This window comes from Lactuca saligna, chromosome 9 (genome assembly GCF_052625555.1).
Source record: "Lactuca saligna cultivar CGN05327 chromosome 9, ASM5262555v1, whole genome shotgun sequence".
Classification (NCBI taxonomy): Eukaryota; Viridiplantae; Streptophyta; class Magnoliopsida; order Asterales; family Asteraceae; genus Lactuca; species Lactuca saligna.
The window spans coordinates 10986168-11004632 of record NC_136425.1 but is presented as its reverse complement, the minus strand read 5'-3'; the positions used below and the strand labels follow the sequence as shown (position 1 = coordinate 11004632).

The following is an 18465-nucleotide window of genomic DNA, read 5'->3' as shown; positions in this document are numbered from 1 at the left end:
ACGTGACCATAATCATGTAGTGACCTCCTTATGGTCACATCGTGACACCGGGTTTTCCCTAAAAACCAAGCTTTTGAATCCTTAATTCCCTAAACCAACCCATTCTGAAAAACGGGTGTTATATAAAATAATGATGAGAGGCCAGGATTTTTTTAGTACTACTACACTAGAAATGTAGTCACGTAGTAGGGCATTGATGATGACCACAAACTATTCTAGACAAGTAGGGTCAAACATGGTAGGCTTGCAACATGTAGATGTTTATAAGCCATACACCGGCAGGTATACAACCTGTAGGTGTAAATTGACCAGACATGGGCATGATTACCACTTGTAGATGTTACTAATTTGTTTTGTGGGTAGGTCTACGACCTGTTGGCATTGATGAGTCGTACGCGGATAGGTCTACGACCTGTAGGTGTTATAGAACTACAAAGGGGCATATCTCCGATTTGTAGATGTTAAGGAACCACATACAAATGAATGATCTATTCATGAGGGTACTATGTTCACCCCATGGTTGTCTTATTTGTACATATTGCTAAGGAATCCCCGATGCAATATTATTTACTTAGAGAGCCTTTAGGATAGATCCCTTACGATCATTGGTTTAGGACCAGGGAGTGAGAATACCCGGTACGGGTAATCGGGTTATTTGTTCGATGTGAAAGACATAATTATAAAAAATTAATTATATTATTGTTGGCTAAAAACCTTATGTGCTTATCAGACTCCCAAGCCTGACCCGTTCAATTTCTTTGTATAACAGGTAGGAATACAAAAAGTATATGGATAAGTGATGTTTGGATCTGATGAAAGATTTGAGGAGATGTTGGCCATTGTATAATATGATGTAAGGCCTGTCATGACTATGTTTATGGTTATGTTTCTTGTATCAGTTATGACATGCCAAGTTTTTTTTATAATCAATGAAAAACATTTCTTCGAAAATACTTTTTGTGGGACAAATTCTGCAACATAAAGAATACTCTGCTTAAAATAAGTACCAAGAAAAGGTTTTTTTAGGCCGTGAAAAAGAGGATGTCACATATACAATTGTCAATTGGGGGAAGAGGAATGAGTGGTGTTCCTAAACTTTCAAACTCACTAGTAGGTGACGAGGGTATTCAAAAAAATGGTTGATTTTTCTTACATGAATTTAGATTGGGCTTATTCTTCTTCCCTCATCTTCTTATCTATCTTAGCTAAATGTTAAGCTCAATAATCAACAGATTTGGTTAAGTGTAGCCTATGTTACATAGACATTAAACATAAGTATTTGAAACACTCTCATATCAACTCGTATTAGGCTAGTTCTTTTTATTGAATATTCTTATAACCACTCGTATTGGGCTGATTCTTTTTTATGTATATTCTTGTTTGTCCTGATTTGGGTAAGTATAACCTAAGCTACAAAGCCCTAAATATGAGTACTTAGAAAATATGCGAAGTTGACCCGATAACGGAGGCAAAATATATTGCATCAAATAAAGCTATAAAAGAGGCTATTTTGATGAATAAGTTCATCATATATCCTGATGTGGTTCCCAACATTTATAATCACATTTAGATCTTTTGTGTCACCCATGGTGCAATCATATTGGCTAAAAAGTCGGCCACACAAACACAACTTAGGAAATATCATTATATTCACAAGGTTGTTGGGAACAAATATATTAGCGCTTGTAGAGTTGTAATGTTGGGAACTTGGTCGATCCGTTCACTAAGGCCATGTCACATCATCACCACTAACTATCACTAAACTTATGGAATACCCACCACTACCACTCTACTTCACATCATTTTTTTATTTTTTTAAGACTAAACTGCACAAATGGTCCCTGTGGTTAGCCGAAAATTGCTACTTTGGTCCAAAAAGTTTCGGACTAACACCAGAGGTCCAAAGTTTTCATTTTGTTGCGGGTTTGGTCCAATTTCCTTTAAACTTTTTCATAATGACAATTTTGCCCTTACTTTTATATTTTTTAGTTTTTAATTTATTTAAATATTAGTTTTTTATTTTTTATTTTTTATTTTTTTCTCTTTCAAAAAAATTTTATCTAAATATTTTTCTGAAAATAAAATTTGTCTTTTCTACTTGATTTTTATAATTTTTATAAAGAAATAAAAATAAATAAATAAAATATGCAATCTCTCTCTCTCTCTCTCTCTCTCTCTCTCTCTCTCTCTCTCTTCAGCTAACAAGAACACCGGAAAGTTTGAACACTACCTTGGGAAAAGATAAATGCCACCACCGAAAATGATGAACGTCACCACCACCACGACAGGACAAAACATCTAGCCAATATGACCACTGTAAGTCAACATCACCACCATCTCCTTGAAAACCTCATATCTGAAAAGTATAATCGGAAACCACCGCCACTGCTACCATTTCTGTGGCGACTCCGACAAAAGGGTTCTAACCCATTTTCCCACCACCCATTTAGCCGGACCACCACCATCGATGGCACCCATTTTTCCACCACCTGGTAACTTAAAACCATGAAAAATCTTATCTGCAACTTGAAGAAGGGAGGCCCAACGCCATCTTCCTCATCAAATATTAAGTCTCCGCCGCCTTCGTTTCTCTACATCTTCGGCGCTTCGTCGTTCCTCAAATCTGAAAGCCTCCACCATCGTCGTTCCTCAAATCTGAAAGCCTCCACCAACCTTCAACAGGAAAACCCTCATATTTGATAGCTTCCACCGCTGTTTGGGAACCCTAACCCTAGCGCCATCAAATCTGAACCGAGACGAACGATATAGTGAAGTAGAGACCCTAAACGGACGATTGGAGTAGTGTCGCTAGCGTTTATCAATCTTATAGCTTGAATCGTCGTCGAAGAAGGATAGAGATGAAGAGAAAAGAAGGCAGAGAAATGGGTGACATCGGTATGTGCTCAATGGGGGTGAGTTTGAATAGGCCTCCATCGTCTTTCCAGATTCAATGAGAATGTGTTCCACCAGACGATAATGACAATAGAATGGTGGTGCTCCGCCGAAATCAAAGTCGATGGTGTCGTCGGAGTCGGAATCGTTGGCGGTGCCGAAGAGATGTCGCAGGTCTGAAGCTTCAGAGTGGGTTGAGGTGAAAGAAGAGATGGTGGTGCTCCAGACGGTAGGTAATACACGGTGGTGGCCTCCGAAACCCTCAGTCACCGGAACACTCAATCACCGGAAGCCTAAGTCACCGGTGATTGTATTTTCATTTTCAGAAAGTTTGAATGAGGAAGATGGATTTGTGGAGAGAGGGGGAGAGAGAGAGAGAGAGAGAGAGAGAGAGAGAGAGAGAGAGAAAGAAGAGAGAGAGAGAGAGAGAGAGAGAGATAGAATTTTGTATTTATTTTTTATTTTTATTTTATTCAGAAAACATTAAAATAATTAGAAAAAAATGAAAAAATAGAATATCAAGGGCAAAATCATCAATATAAAAAAGTTCAAAACAAATTGGACCAAATTCGCAACAAAATGAAAATTTTGGACTTCTGGTGCTAGTCCAAAACTTTTTGGACCAAAGTGGCAATTTTCGGCTAACCACAGGGACCATTTGTGCAGTTTTGTCTTTTTTTAATTCAAAAATACAATAAAAATACATCTTTAAAATTTAAAGATAAAATATAGATTTTTTTAACTAGTTTTCATTCAATAATAAAGAAACATTACATTAATATTAAAACTACATTACTTAAATAACCTACAATTAAAAATAAACAAACATAAAATAAAACTAATTTTCGTTCATGTTAAATTGGTACAAATATTCCGCGACATCTTCTCGAAAATTGAATTTTCTTTATCAACCGAATCAAAAAATTTTAAAAAAGTCCATGTTTTTTTTTTGTTTTAAAGAATGACAGTGTAAAATTTGATGAAAGGTGAGTGTAAATTTTGATGTATTATGTTTATATAGGTGTTGAGTTTGTAAAAATAAATAAATAAATTAAAAATTGGACCGTGGTTGAATTGGCAACATCTTCCGATTGATCCTCCTAACTCGTCGTAGCCATCACGAAACGCAACGACCACGACACACAAGGACGGTGTGCGCGATCGTGGTTCATGGCCTTGTATACCAGGGAAGGTCTAGTGCTTAGTATCCAGTATGGTCTAAGCAATTGTCGTAGACCAAGCTTGATTCTTACGATTAAAATAAATTGAGATTTTTATTTTTAACAAATAGTAGGAATACGTATCGAAATAACTATGAAGCGATGAAAATCCTATCTAATTGGTCACCTGAATTTATCGACACAAGAAAGAGTAGTTCTCATTTCCTGAAAAGATAGGTTGTTATTTGAACTCAATTCTATAATTCTTTTCTGATAGAAGAATCTAATAATATATCATTATACGTGTTATATTTTGTCAAATTTATAATGTTTTTTTAACATTTTTTGTATATATTTGTAAAATAAAGTTTTTGATATATGATTACGTACCAAATAGTGCAAGTCTACTTATAAGTTATACTTGTTCTTGATGCTATAATCTATTTAACTTCATCACCTTCGTACTACTCTCTCTCTCTCTCTCTCTCTCTCTCTCTCTCTCTCTGTGTTGTGCTTTCCTTCCTGTTGCTTTTCTTTGCATCAAACCACCACTAATCTCTCTCACTCCACCCCTAAGTCTAATCATCTCCCATCTTCTACACTTGAAGCATCCATCCATCATCTTCGAGATTCATTCCAATCCAACTATATTACGAATTCCACTGCATATTTTTCATAATTCAATACAGTTTTAATCCATTTTCTCATCTGGTTATACATTCAATTTTACTGCAAAAAGATTCAAAAAGCATCGATTTAAAGTTGTTTTTTTACCGTTATGGATAGAGATTTCTTTCTCAACGCTGGACTCCACTTCGAACCGCAGACTCAAATGCCGTCATGGAAGTTGATGGCATCGGCGCCGGAGATGAATTGCCCGCCGCCGCAATCGTCACTTGGTAGATTCAACAATTTTGAGTCTGCTTTTAGCTCAATGGTCTCCTCGCCTGTTTCCAATTCAGTGGCTCCAAACGATACTTTCGCCGTTCGTGAACTTATCGGGAAATTGGGTAGCATTTGCAATGGTGATGGTGAGGTTTCTCCGGCCGCCATGGCTCCGGCAGCAGCAGTGCCATTGAATTCACCACCACGCAAGTTTGATTGGCCACCCGTTGACCATTTTGGGAAAGAAAACCAACTCAATTTGCGAGATTCAAGTCCTCTCGGTTCTGGATTTCCATCACTAACAGCGGATCCAGGTTTCGCGGAGAGGGCGGCGAAGTTTTCTTCTTTTGGTAGTCGTAGTTTCAATGGCAGAACTTCTCAGTCAGGGTTAAATTCAAGCAACCCGGATTTGCAATTTAGATCTAGCGTTTCACCATTAATGAGAAATGCCAGAATGCCTCGTGTTTACAGTAGCCCTTCCCTGAAAGTGGATGGATCTGCCATGGCGATTCGAGAAAACAAGAATTTGGCTGAAACCCACATGGCAAACGGGCTGGGTTGTGAATATAAATCCAATTCAAATGAAGAGTCCTCTGTTTCCGAACAAATGCAAATTGGATTGAGAAATCCGGACGATTCAAACTCAAGAAAGAGAAAAGCTGCATCTTCAAAAGGCAAAGCAAAAGAAATTGCATCACCCGTTGTAAAGGTAACAAGAATCAAACAAAATTCAGCTATAATCAACAACTTATGTTCCAAATTCACCAATGTTTCGAAACTTCTGTGTTTTAGGAAGAAGGAAGCGATGATTCGAATTTGAAGAGACAGAAGAAAACAGAGGAGAATACAAATGGTGAAACAGAGAAGAATCCAAAGCTTCCCGAGCCACCAAAAGATTATAAAGATTATATTCATGTTAGAGCAAGAAGAGGTCAAGCTACAGATAGCCATAGCCTTGCAGAAAGAGTAAGCCTCTATCTGAATCAACAATAATTACAGCTTTCAAGATCTTGAATTCCACCATGATCATGTTTTTTACAGGTCAGGAGAGAGAAGATAAGTGAAAGAATGAAGCTTCTTCAAGATCTTGTTCCAGGTTGCAATAAGGTATCAAATTTGTAAGCTTCCAACTCGAAATTGATGGCATTATGATCAAGGTGCTGATCGAAATGCGAAATCGTGTTCTTAGGTCACTGGAAAAGCACTCATGCTCGATGAAATCATCAATTACGTTCAATCACTACAAGGTCAAGTTGAGGTAAGTCGATAATTTCAAATTCTTGTAAATAAATCCACCGATTACAATCAAAATGATTGTGGTTCTTCAGTTTCTGTCCATGAAACTAGCAACAGTGAATCCAAGGCAAGATTTTGACATGAATAGTCAACTTTGCAAAGATGTTCATGTTAGTCAACTTTCTCTCTCTAAAACTCAACGCTTCTCTCTCTCTCCTCTTAAACTCTACGAAATTTGATTTCCTTTTGTGGGTATGTTCTCAAATTTGCAGATGAATCAATCACATAGGAATTTATCTCAACAATTATACCCAATGGAAACATCCACGTCAGAGTTCTATCAACAAAACCCACAACAAGTACTTTTTGTTGGGTCTACTGCTATCACTCAATCTTCAGTGGACCCATTGTCCACCTCCATTGTTCATGGATTCACCCAAACTTTCTCACAAGTAAGTAATTTACGAAAAGAAAAAATCATAACTTTACGTTAACATCACTCTTAAAATAACAATCCACAATCCAACCTTTTTGATTCAGTTCGTTGAATTTGAAGGAGATGATCTAAATAATATTGTCAAGATGGGTTACAGAGAGAATCATGATCATGATCAGACATCGGAAATGAAAATTGAACTCTGACCATGATCCAAACGCGTTTGCAGCCATTGGTCGATTGATGGCATGATGAGGCTGTGTAAATACAAAAGAGACTACTTTTAGTTCGGATTAAAATAATTAAACCTGTATTTTGCTAATTGATCTACTTTTAAGTATAATAATTTTCTAGCATTTCATTTCATTTATTTTTTGTAATATGCATTGTATTATAGAGATTATGTGGAGTTGAAGGTTCAAAAGTTCGACATGTAATATATAGATGGAAATTAAAAGTAAAAAACTTCAAGCAACTTTTAAGTTTTAACCAAAGTTTATACTTCTAGCTTCATATATGTATATACATATAGTCATGCAATATTACAAAGCTTCATAAATGATACCAAGTATAATAATTGGTTAAATATCTTATATGTCTTGACGAAAGAATATTTGATTTGCCATATAGTCGCATAACATTTGGGACCTCTTTTGTCCAATGAAAATGCAACATCATCGTTACATACAAGATATATGTAATAATTCTACGCAAAAAAATGTTTTTCTAATTTGTCTTTGTTGAATTACGTTAAAAGGATAAATGGGTTTTCCATTAAATGAAGTAGCATGGTTCTTAGTAGTAGGTCATACCAAAATGTAATCATGGGAAGACCCCAAATTACACCTGACCTAGTGTTTTTCTTGTGATTAACTGAAACATCCATATCAACCAAGAAGACATGTTTTTGTCCATCCCGTTTAAACCCTTATTTTAGGACTTTGTTGCATTAGCCTTTTTAACGATAGTATATATAACAGAAAATGAACTATCTTAGTCGGTTCGCATCATATGTCAGCTTAATTTCAAAATATATCATGTTAATTATTATGTATATTTATTACCTACTAATCTACTATTGAATATAAACTAGATATTTATCTTTTTTTTTTTTTTTTTTTTTTTTTTGGAACGGCTAACACATACCATCCACTAAACCTAGTCCTAAAGTCTTTTTTTTTTTGTTCATAGTGATATTTGAACCCTCGTTATACTATAATAATGACTAAATAGCAACTATTTATGAGGTTGGCTAAAAAGATTTAATTACGTACATAAAGGTTATCAATCACGAAATTTATAGGTCAACCAAAGATATATAAGGTACTTAGATCTGTTTTTGATATATTAATAATATTTGTCTTGTTCAAATATAGAAATGAAATACAATGATTAATTTGCTTGAAAGTAGTTAATTAAGTAAGAATAATTAATACAAGTCGGAATTAATATTTAATTAAAAAATTTAAGAATCCCAGGTTGGCATTGGTGAATTATGACTCAACCCACCCCATGCAAGAAGACTTTTTTTTTATCTAATTTGAAAAGACGACTCAGATGTAGTGGAGTTACAGGTAGAGAAGATACCCCTTCATATGTAATTATTTATTAATATATTTACTTTTTAAATTTAAATGAATTATTCACAAAAATATCATATATTTTATGAGTGATCACCGCTAACAAAATGAGAAAAGTAAAATTATTTCTAGTTGCGATGGAAATAAAAACATCAAATTACTTTCTACCGTGATCACTTCAGGTTCCAATCAAAATGAACCTAGTAAAATGATAAAAATCCGATAGATACACCGTTATAGGTTCTATTTATATATGTTATGACCAACAACTCATATTTGATCATATTTGATAAGGTTGATTTTTATTTATTTATTTATTTATTTTTTGAATCGAAAGAATACTCCAAAATTTGGAATTTGAATTTAGTAATTTTTTTTCTTCTGAATTAACTCATCAATGAGGACCATGAAAAAAAAAACTTGCTAACCGCAAAGATAAAACAAAATACATAAAATGTTCTTTTTATCTGCCGTCATTTTCATTGAAAAAGAGCGAAAATCATCTTTTTTATTTGCCACTACAGATAAGCAGTTATAAACATAAACATTATGCACGTAAGTAATAAATAATCTTGCCACTTCGATTATTTTAGTTCAAAGAGGTATCAACATTCCTTCCACTATTTGTTCCATATGTTGGGGTGTGAAGACTTGATTAAACACAAGTGAGCATCATAATCACAAGCGAGCATCAGGAATCACGAGTAAGCATCAGGATTACAAGCGAGCATCAGGAATCATGAGTGACAATCAGGATCATAAGCGAGCATCAGGAAATAATCATGAGTGACAATCAGCATCACAAGTGAGCATCATAAATCACGAGTGAGCATCACGGATCACAAGTGAGCATCATGGATCTTCATGTTGAAGATGCTAAAGGAGAATGCTTATCAGTTGCTGCTCATCAGTTGAAGATTCTTAAGGAGGATGCTCATCAATTGAAGATACTCAATAAGGATGCTCATCAGTTGTCAATGATCATGGATGATGCTCATAAGGTTAAAAGTTCTAGAAGCACATGCATGGCATTCTATGATTGATTGGAAATTAGGGCATCCCCTTTATGAGCTAATTATGGATGTGACTAACCCATCATAATTAGAGTTTCCTATGGTTACCTATAAATAGTTCGTGAAAGATAATAAAATCATCTCTATCTCGTTTGTCCATAGAAGTAGGTCACCTTAACTAAATTGCATTAAATATTGTGTTCAGTTTTGATTTAATTAAGTTTTTCAAAAGTTTTATTTCGTAAGTTTCATCGAAGTTTGTTGATATTTGTCTGAAGTGCTTAACTTGTTTTCTTTTTATCCCAAAAAAAAACTTATTTTGTGGAATGCTTGAAAAAGATTCGGCCCACTTGTTTATTTCATGTGAGGTAATTGCGACTCTATAGGGTTTCTTAAAAAATGGTTTGATCTTGATACTCCTACTTTATAGAGGTGGAAGAAGTGGCGAATTGGATTGATGTGAGTCAATTATCTTAAAACAAGCATATTTTTTTTTGGATTCGATCATTATGTCTATGTGATGGATGATAAGGAATTTCAAAAACGATAGTCTTTAGTCATTATGTAGTTAGAGGGGATTCTTTATAGATATGATGGTTGATTTTTTCTTATTTATAATTTATCAATAGAAATAGGAAAACAACCATTAGTTGCGTTGAGCAGTTGAAAATCCGATTTTATCCATTACTTTGTAATCTCTTTTTGTTAGCAATTTTCTAACATGTTAGCATTAAATCATTCAGATGTTCAAAAACAGTTTTAAATAAAAAAAAATTTTACATCGACACTCCAAAAAACATGCTATGGTGTTTTAGGTTATTCTGTTTAGTTACTTGGATTTGATAAGCATAAAATGCCATTTTATTGAACGAAATTGAAGTAGTTTAAAGAGAATCAACACCAAAACAAATGATGAAACTCTCGCGAATGGTTAATACAATTATGTTAGACCCTCGGAACCAGCCGCTAACCATGCACGAAAGGTTTGAATTATTCACACTAGCTTTGTACTAACTGTGTGTGAAAGAATGTGTAACATTATTTTCACATGTGGCCATCATGTCAAAGATGTACTTTATAATTGACATAGGGAATATATTTTCTCCTAAGGGTGAACTCGGTACCAGAACCAAACCGAACGTGTACCAAAATTGTTTTTGGCCAAAAATAAGAACTAAAAGCCTCATCGATTAAGGGTATACGATATCATTTTAGTTTTGATTCTAGGTTTGGGTTTTTGTACCAAACCCATGTTAGTACAAATTTTACGTTGTACAAATTTCAAAGTAACATTTACAAGAACACTTAAATTTTCACAAATTAACACCTGTTTAATATGTGTGAGAACATTTACAGAACCGTCACAAACACTACAAAAGCTAAAAACAAAAATACGAAGAAATAACAATAGTTTAATTGGCAGGAGACCGGTAGCAACAGTTTCAAAGAACTACAAAAGGTAAATGAAATTACTAATAAAAGAACAAGAAAAAGCATTGGTAAATATAAAATACTTTTGTTATTTGTTGATTTTTTTGTTGTATGTTTATAAGGGAAGAATATGTTAGGGTTGTTTGACTTCGAGTCACCATTGATTTCGAAGAACAAGGCCATTTTTTTTTTATTTCCAAGTAATTAGAAAATGGATTAGACTATGAGATTTGTATGAATCTTCATTGCATGGTTTGTTTTAATAGTTACATAAAAATCAGTAGTATTGGTACAATTAGTATCGAAAACCGAAAGCTAAAATCCACTCATTGATGGAATCGAGACCTGAACCCTAAGGAAAAATCGATTATGGTCTGTTTTTGGAAATCCAATCCGGCTGCCCACCCTATTGTCTCATACTATATGTCGAATTATGTTATTTAGAAATTCACGTTTTAGGTCATACTTAAGACTATGTAATATCAATGAGGATCCTCCACTCATCTTTACAATGTTGATTTCAATTATCAATCATTAAAATGATGATGGTGTGTTGTGTTTTCTAGTTGGAGGATATAAGCTACATTTTGGACATGAAGAGTTTAGTATTATATTTGGCATACATCTTGGTAGTTTTACATGAGTGGATGGGAATGATATTTTCGGGTTTAAAATGTGTTGCTTCCTTGACAAAAATTATTCTAATCTCTTATGTATTGAAGATTTACTTGACGTGTTTAAGCTCAAGGTTTACAACATTTCTAATGAGGATGTTATCTGTATACTTCTTATTTGCATGTTGGAGCATGGTTCTATGTCGGCATAAAGGCAAATTTCTTGTCAAGCCATGGGAACTTTTGGTTGGAGATGATTTAGAATTTTAGATGCATGAAACACATATTATTTTCATAAAACATTTTTTGTTGTACAATTTTTTTTTCCAGTTGTAATGAATTCTTTGTTGTGTAGGTATCCGTGGGATCATATTTATAGATATATACATACAATCATATGTGTAGGTATCCTTGGGATCATATTATAATGAAATAATTTAATTTGCTAATAATTTTTATTATTTTTTTATTCTTAAAAATATGTTTAAACAAATTTTATTTGGAAAATAAGAAAACAAAGAACAAAAAAATCTAAGAAAAACATCAAAAAAAAAATGTTAGTAGCATAATTTTAAATGCATGTGTATAACATAAATATAGATATACTGGAAAGTTTTTGAAAATATGAAATATATGTAAATTTGAATGTTAAATGGTAGCGTAATTTTAGGCTAATAATATCGAATGAGAGAAATAAACTGAAAATTGATTTAAATGGTCTTAAATGTAGTAATTGAAATTTGGAAGAAACGTGTATTCTTAAATCCTGGTAAATACATAATTAGGTAGCATCCTTCCTAATAACTAAAGAACTTTTTAACACATGACATGTTTTCTTTCATTTTGATAAATGTCAATTTATGTTAATTTACAATTATATCATTTCCACTTGTCAATATAAGACAATGTCACCTAATAAAAATGTATATGATCTAAATTAAGTAAATTAAATAAATCAAGAAATTTAGCCAATTTTTCTAAACATATATTGGAAAAGTTTTCAGTTAATCTTTAATTCAGTTTTAATCATCCAACAATCAAACATCGGTTATATTGTTTCTTTATAAATTTAAGCTTGATTTCATAAATCATTCATATTTGAAAACTTTTACTTGATTTGCTTCAAAAGTTTTACTTTATTTTCCTATAAATGGGTTAATGAAATATTTTTATCCGTATATAAAATTACGTTGAAATTGAAGATTTAGATAGGGAAGAAAACCTTACCAATAAGACATCTAATGTTGTATTTAAAGAAGTATTTGGAAATTAATGATTTTTAAGAATTATTTAGAAGATTTCATTAATGATTTTTTTGTAGTTTGGGTTCAATTACATACTTATTCAATAAGGTATTTACTTATATGTATTGTATTATTTTAATAAAATTTTATATATTTTTTTACAAATCTGTGTATTACACGTGTCTTACATCTAGTTTTTTAATAAAATTGATAAATACAAAAAAATAAAATATGGATTTTATTAAATTCAAAAATACCATAAAATATCAAGTATCATAATTAATGACAAAATGACATGTTGCAAAAAAAATTTGCATTTATTAGAAAGGATAATATTGATTAACACGTTCATAGATAGTTCTAAGACTTTTGAGTCGTGCAAATATCGTTTAAAGATTCTATCAAACGACTTGAATGTTAACCGATTCATATATGACCTTATGAATAGTTCTATTAAAAGGTTACAAAATTGGCCCTATAGCTTTACATTAACTAAACAAAATAACCTATACAAACTAAAGAGTTTTTCAGTGTTATTCGGTGTTGCATTTCCTACTTGAGGTCGATGGTTCAACTCTCACTGTGGACAGATGTGAAATAATTTAAGAATAGTTGAGTATATAATTGTATATTGCCGTTTAAAAAAAATTAAGAAGATGTTTAATTAATGAATTGGAAAATAAAGATTAATCATAACAATAAGGTTTTTAAACATTTATTTTTTAAAATAAAGATTAATCATAACCACGTTCCTTTTGCATTTAATTTGATTTATACGTGTGAATTTGAGAATTAATTAATCTTTAGGTGACAAACTTGTCCCCGTTGAAAAAAAATATTATAAATTGATCCAATGATTTTGTGCAACGTGTCTTTGGACAAACTGAATAATAGTCCTGACAATCTGAATAAAATATTATAAATGGACCAATGATTTGGAGAGGGGGTTGGTTAAAGAGGAGGCTAGGTCAATTTTAGTGCGATAAAAATATAATATAATATCCTCCCGAAATATAAAACAAAATTCTACAGAATGGAACATCAGCTCTTTTGTACATATAACAATGTTACTGTTAGCCGACTAAATAAGAAAGACTCGTCGACTCCCGATGCACGTTCACCGCCATTCTAACAAAACCAACGGATTATCAATTAATGTAGAGGATCACTGTTACTTATGAAGATCAGAAATTGGATCCACTAACCTTCTTATACTATCGGATATAATCGCAAATTGGTTTGACACTAATATTTAAGTTGTCATGTGTTGCAGCAGAGAATTTGTTTATAAGAGAATTTGTTCATAATTAATAAAAACGAAAATAATAAAAGGAAATTGTGTATGAGACAAAAATACATAACTTTATTGTGAGAATGAACTCTTTTGTAATTTGCATATAGATTTTGATTTATGTTAAGAATCTATATACAACACGGTGACAATTATACTATATTAAGAGGAGCATAAAATTGGAATGAATAACTCGTTTTAAATTAATATAAATGAAAACCATAAAACGAAATTACCGTAAGGGATCATAACCTAACTTTAATGTGTGGGTTAACTCTTTCGAAGTTTCTATATAGAATGTGATTTACAAACATCAACAATCTTTATATAATATTATGATGATTATATCATATGAACTGGACAAAAAAATATTAAAATAATATTTCGATCCAAACAATTATATAAAAGACCAATAATAAATTAATGATTGAATGTATATTTGTATAAAAATTAATAAAAACAAAATTAATGATTGAAAGAATATTTTAAGAAAATTAATAAAAACGAAACTATAAAAAAAATTATATAAAAGACCAAAAATAAAAAAATAATAATAAAATATTCAAATCGCACACTTAAAATATCGATAATATAATTTTAAAATTATAATCGACGAAAATTGTTACATAAAAAACATTTAAATGGAAAAGTTTAAATATGAAAATGGGTTATGTTAGAGAGAGACAATAGTTTTGATTTGAATATAAGTGTTTATTTAATATCTTGTATAATATGCTTTGAATGTTATAATTTGATTTGGATTCAATGATATATGGTCCGGAAACAATCTAAACAAAAAATTATTAAAAATATCTCACCAACTTTATTTTCAAATTATATATGTATCATTTTATTCATATTATTAGGCCGAAGGCAGTGATATTAAATTTGTTATCATCTACGTAGACATCGTCTAAGATTTATCACACTAATTTATATTTTTGCTATTTACATTGGCATGGATTGATACATTTGTCATGCTATTTTTTAAATTAATTAATATAAAAAATAAACATTTCAAACATATTTTTTTTTTTGAAAACTAAAATTTCATAAAATTAGAAGAGAAAATTACATCACATAAAAAAACAAAGTAAAATTTCAAATTACGAACTTAGAATTTAAATAATGAAACGACAAGGCAAGATGGAGCATTTGTGTTGACATACTACACCAGGTTAAAGGTTTTATGGGATGAGATAAGTTCTGTTTTTCCTACACCTAAATGTCATTACAGAGGATGCACATGTGGTATTAGCAAAAGTTTGGAGAATTAAAGAATAAAGAGAAGCTTTACGAGTTCTTACTTGGACTTGATGAAAAATTTTCCACCATAAGGACACAAATCCTTGCTATGAAACCCACTCCTACTCTGGGTGAAGCATATCACCTTGTTGCCAAAGATGAATAGCAAAAGCCATATCGATAGGAAAGAGAGGTAATGTCGAGGCTGCTATGTTTCAAGCCTTCACCAAGCATGAAAAGACCACAGAAAGTTCAAACAGAAGTGGGTCAAGAAATGGCAAGGGATGCTCAAGTGAGAAGACGGAACACTGTGCTTTTTGTGGGAAAGCCAGAAACAATCGTGATGGGTGCTTCAAACGTATTGGGTATCGAGAATGGTAGCCCAGAAAAGGAAAACCAAACAAAGGGATGACAAGGACTGCCCATGTTGAAACTGAATAGAACATTGCTAGTGATGTAGAAATTAACGACATGCGAAGTCCCATTCCTGGCGTGAGTGATGAACAATACAAACAGTTTATCAACCTATTCACTCCTAAAGGCTTGTCAAGCGCTGAAACTTCTCAACCAATGGTGAACATGGCAGGTAGATTTGATGAAGGTAACAAATGGGTGATTGACTCGAGATGTACTTGTTGGATTAGTGTCTAAGTCCATAACTATTTTGGTATGTATTTGACCCGATTATGAGCATGGTCCGTTTAGGTTGCCTTCACCATAGCAATATGTAGGATGAATTAAGGAGAGAAAGGATTAATTATGATTTATTAATATATTATAAGAATAATATATTAAAGGAGAAATCATAATGTTTAATTAATATTAGTCAAGAATTAATTTTGTGGCTAAAAGAGATTAATTAAACTTAGGGGACTGGAATTGTAATTATAAGAGAATTGCAATTGGGCTATGGATCACCTTGGAATAATAGGTTGGACGAATTCTATGGGGAAGCCCATTAGAAATCGTCCAAGGCATGTTCCAGAAGGGGTCCATGGGCTACTTAGGGCTTAAGTAGTCAAATTAGGGTTTCCTTGTTTGATAACCCTAATTGCCTAAGTATATAAGGAACCCTTGGGCACCAAAAACGTGGCTAACACTTCCTTTAGGGTTTCTAGCCATTTTTTGTGCCTCCCCTCTCTTCCCTCTTCATCCAAGTTGCTTAGTGGTGTTTGTGACTCCATTAGAGGTGCAACACTTGAGGCACTAAGCTTTCTAAATCCAAGGATTGATTGTTATTGCTATATAACAATCAAAGGTAAGATCTAAACCCTATTTTATGTTAATATGATTAATTGTATGCTAGATCTAGGGTTTATAGCCTTGGATATTCAATTGCATGTTCATTAGACAAACTAGATCCAAAAGCTATTAGGGTTTGCATGTACACCATAGGAATGATGTTTTGCTCAAAACCCATCAGTGGTATCAGAGCCTAGGGCTGTTTGCTAGTGAATTTAATCTTAATTGATCGAAATTTGACTAAAAATCAAAATTGTTTGGCTTCTGCATGCCTGACTCGCCGAGTCACTTAGTGAACTCGTCGAGTCAACTGTACTCGCCGAGTCTAGGACCAGACTCGACGAGTCAGCAGGTCTGGCAGGCTGTTTTCGCGATTTCTCTTGCTGTTTTGGCTTGGGATACTTACCATAAACGTTTTTAAGTCATAAAATCCGATTTTTATTGATTTTGGGTGAATATGCTTACCAAAATTGAAGATAATTGTCAAATTTATATAATCTTTTGTTTTATTAGATAAATATTGATTATTTGTAATTTAGATTTGAATTATCTTGTGAAAAAGTTTCAAATTGCACCCTTTAGGTTTTATAGTTTAAATTTGAACTTAAAGTTTTTTTTTTTGAAATTTAAATAAGTTAAACCCTAATGTTTTGAAAGGTTTCAAAAATTGCCCTCAAGTTTTGGAATTTAAAATTTTGATTAAAAGTTTAATTATGAAATATTTAAATTCTAAACCCTAATGTTTTGAAATGTTTCAAAACTTACCCTCAAGTTTTGGAATTTAAAAGTTGATTAAAAGTTTAATTTTGAAATGTTAAATTCTAAAACCCTAGTAATTTGAAAAAGTTCAAATCACACCCTTATGGTTTTATTAATTAATTAAAGTGTATAATTAAAAGTGATTTAATAAACCCATAAAATTTTGGTTTACTTTAATTAAATTAAAAGTATAATTTACTAAATTGAACCACATAGTATTTTAAAAAGTGTAAAATACACCCTATACTATATATAACATTAAAAGTCTAGTATTATATATATATATATATATATATATATATATATATATATATATATATATATATGTGTGTGTGTGTGTGTGTGTGTGTGTATGAGTAAAAAGTCAATCTTACCGTTAGTAGGCCTCATTCACGAAGCTAGTCTATAAGGGGTGTTTAAGGAAATTGCCTATAAAATGGCGATTGAATGGGTATCCACTCTTACCCACCGCAATCTTGAGTAGTGGATGGTCGTTAGCCGAACGGTTAGGATAGGACAGGAACCTTCCATAATAAGTATAATGAAGTACAAGTAACTAAATGCTTTTACAAATTCCCAAATCATAGTTACTTTAGGCAAAATGTGAAATTGTATGCTAATCCATGGTATTACACTTCGTACCCTTGTCAAACGTTAGTGGAGCGTGTGTGGTTAACCGATACACTAATTTGGGGATGACAGTGGTAGCGAAGGGTGGCTCGATGTTTGTCATAGATCAATGGAGCGTGTATGGCTAACCGGTACATTGATTATGTGATAGTAGTATTGAGTGCACCACGTGATTCGTATGGTTATTCACACCTTATTTGTGATCCTCGGCATCCCAGTCACAAATAGAAGAGCATAATCAAGATTTAAACATGCCATTGAAAAGTTCAATGAATCTCAAAAGATCTAGGAGTTTCAAATCATTTAAAACTTAAACTTCCTTTTCTTTTTTCATGGTGGAAATTGGTAAATCGTCATTTACCTACCTTCAAATATTCTGCAAATAGATTACGGCATCCCTCTTCTAGGTTGTAGAGTATTGTGTTGGATCCTAGCCTTAATAATTCATTTGGGTGTTTTATTAAGGACTCGATCAACTTAACTTGAATTTTCTCCCGTTTTGTAGATGTCTGAATCTTACAATGGTCTTCCTAAATCCTTTGGAATAAGCTTTCCAATTGAAGATGACGTTCCAAGATACGATCAAGGAAATGAGAGTCATGCTTCACTTCCTCCACTTCCTCTGATTGTTCTCCCTAAACCATAAGTTTGAAGGCTTGAAAAGTTCAAGCTCACTCAAACCCTATTGGAAATTAAGCACGAAGATGGAAAGTCTGTGTGTGCACACGTCTTAGAGATGAAGTCACACATTGATAGGTTAAACATGTTGGGTGTCAAGATTTCAAGTGAGTTGGCTGATGACTGGGT

At 32.6% G+C, this 18465-nt stretch overlaps 1 protein-coding gene across 2 annotated transcripts; it reads left to right on the top strand.

Annotated features, from left to right (window-relative positions):
• The first annotated feature begins 4506 nt into the window (after positions 1-4506).
• On the top strand, positions 4507-7089 carry LOC145015785 (transcription factor bHLH62-like). Of its 2 annotated transcripts, none has more exons than XM_078974261.1 (7): positions 4507-5646; positions 5730-5903; positions 5979-6044; positions 6127-6195; positions 6266-6343; positions 6446-6625; positions 6730-7089. In XM_078974261.1, the coding sequence occupies exons 1-7, from the start codon at positions 4831-4833 to the stop codon at positions 6739-6741; spliced, it is 1395 nt and encodes a 464-aa protein (XP_078830387.1). In that variant the 5' UTR covers positions 4507-4830; the 3' UTR covers positions 6742-7089. The 2 variants fall into 2 exon arrangements, with proteins under 2 accessions (XP_078830387.1, XP_078830386.1); XM_078974260.1 differs by having other exon boundaries at positions 6714-7084.
• The last annotated feature ends 11376 nt before the right edge of the window (positions 7090-18465 follow it).

Bases quoted from the DNA above. Each gene is read 5' to 3' on its own strand.
- LOC145015785 (XM_078974260.1), top strand. From the start codon at position 4,831: ATGGATAGAGATTTCTTTCTCAACGCTGGACTCCACTTCGAACCGCAG. The intron at 6,344-6,445 runs GTTAGTCAACTT...TCAAATTTGCAG, and splicing joins AACTTTGCAAAGATGTTCAT to ATGAATCAATCACATAGGAA. The intron at 6,626-6,713 runs GTAAGTAATTTA...TTTTTGATTCAG, and splicing joins TCACCCAAACTTTCTCACAA to TTCGTTGAATTTGAAGGAGA.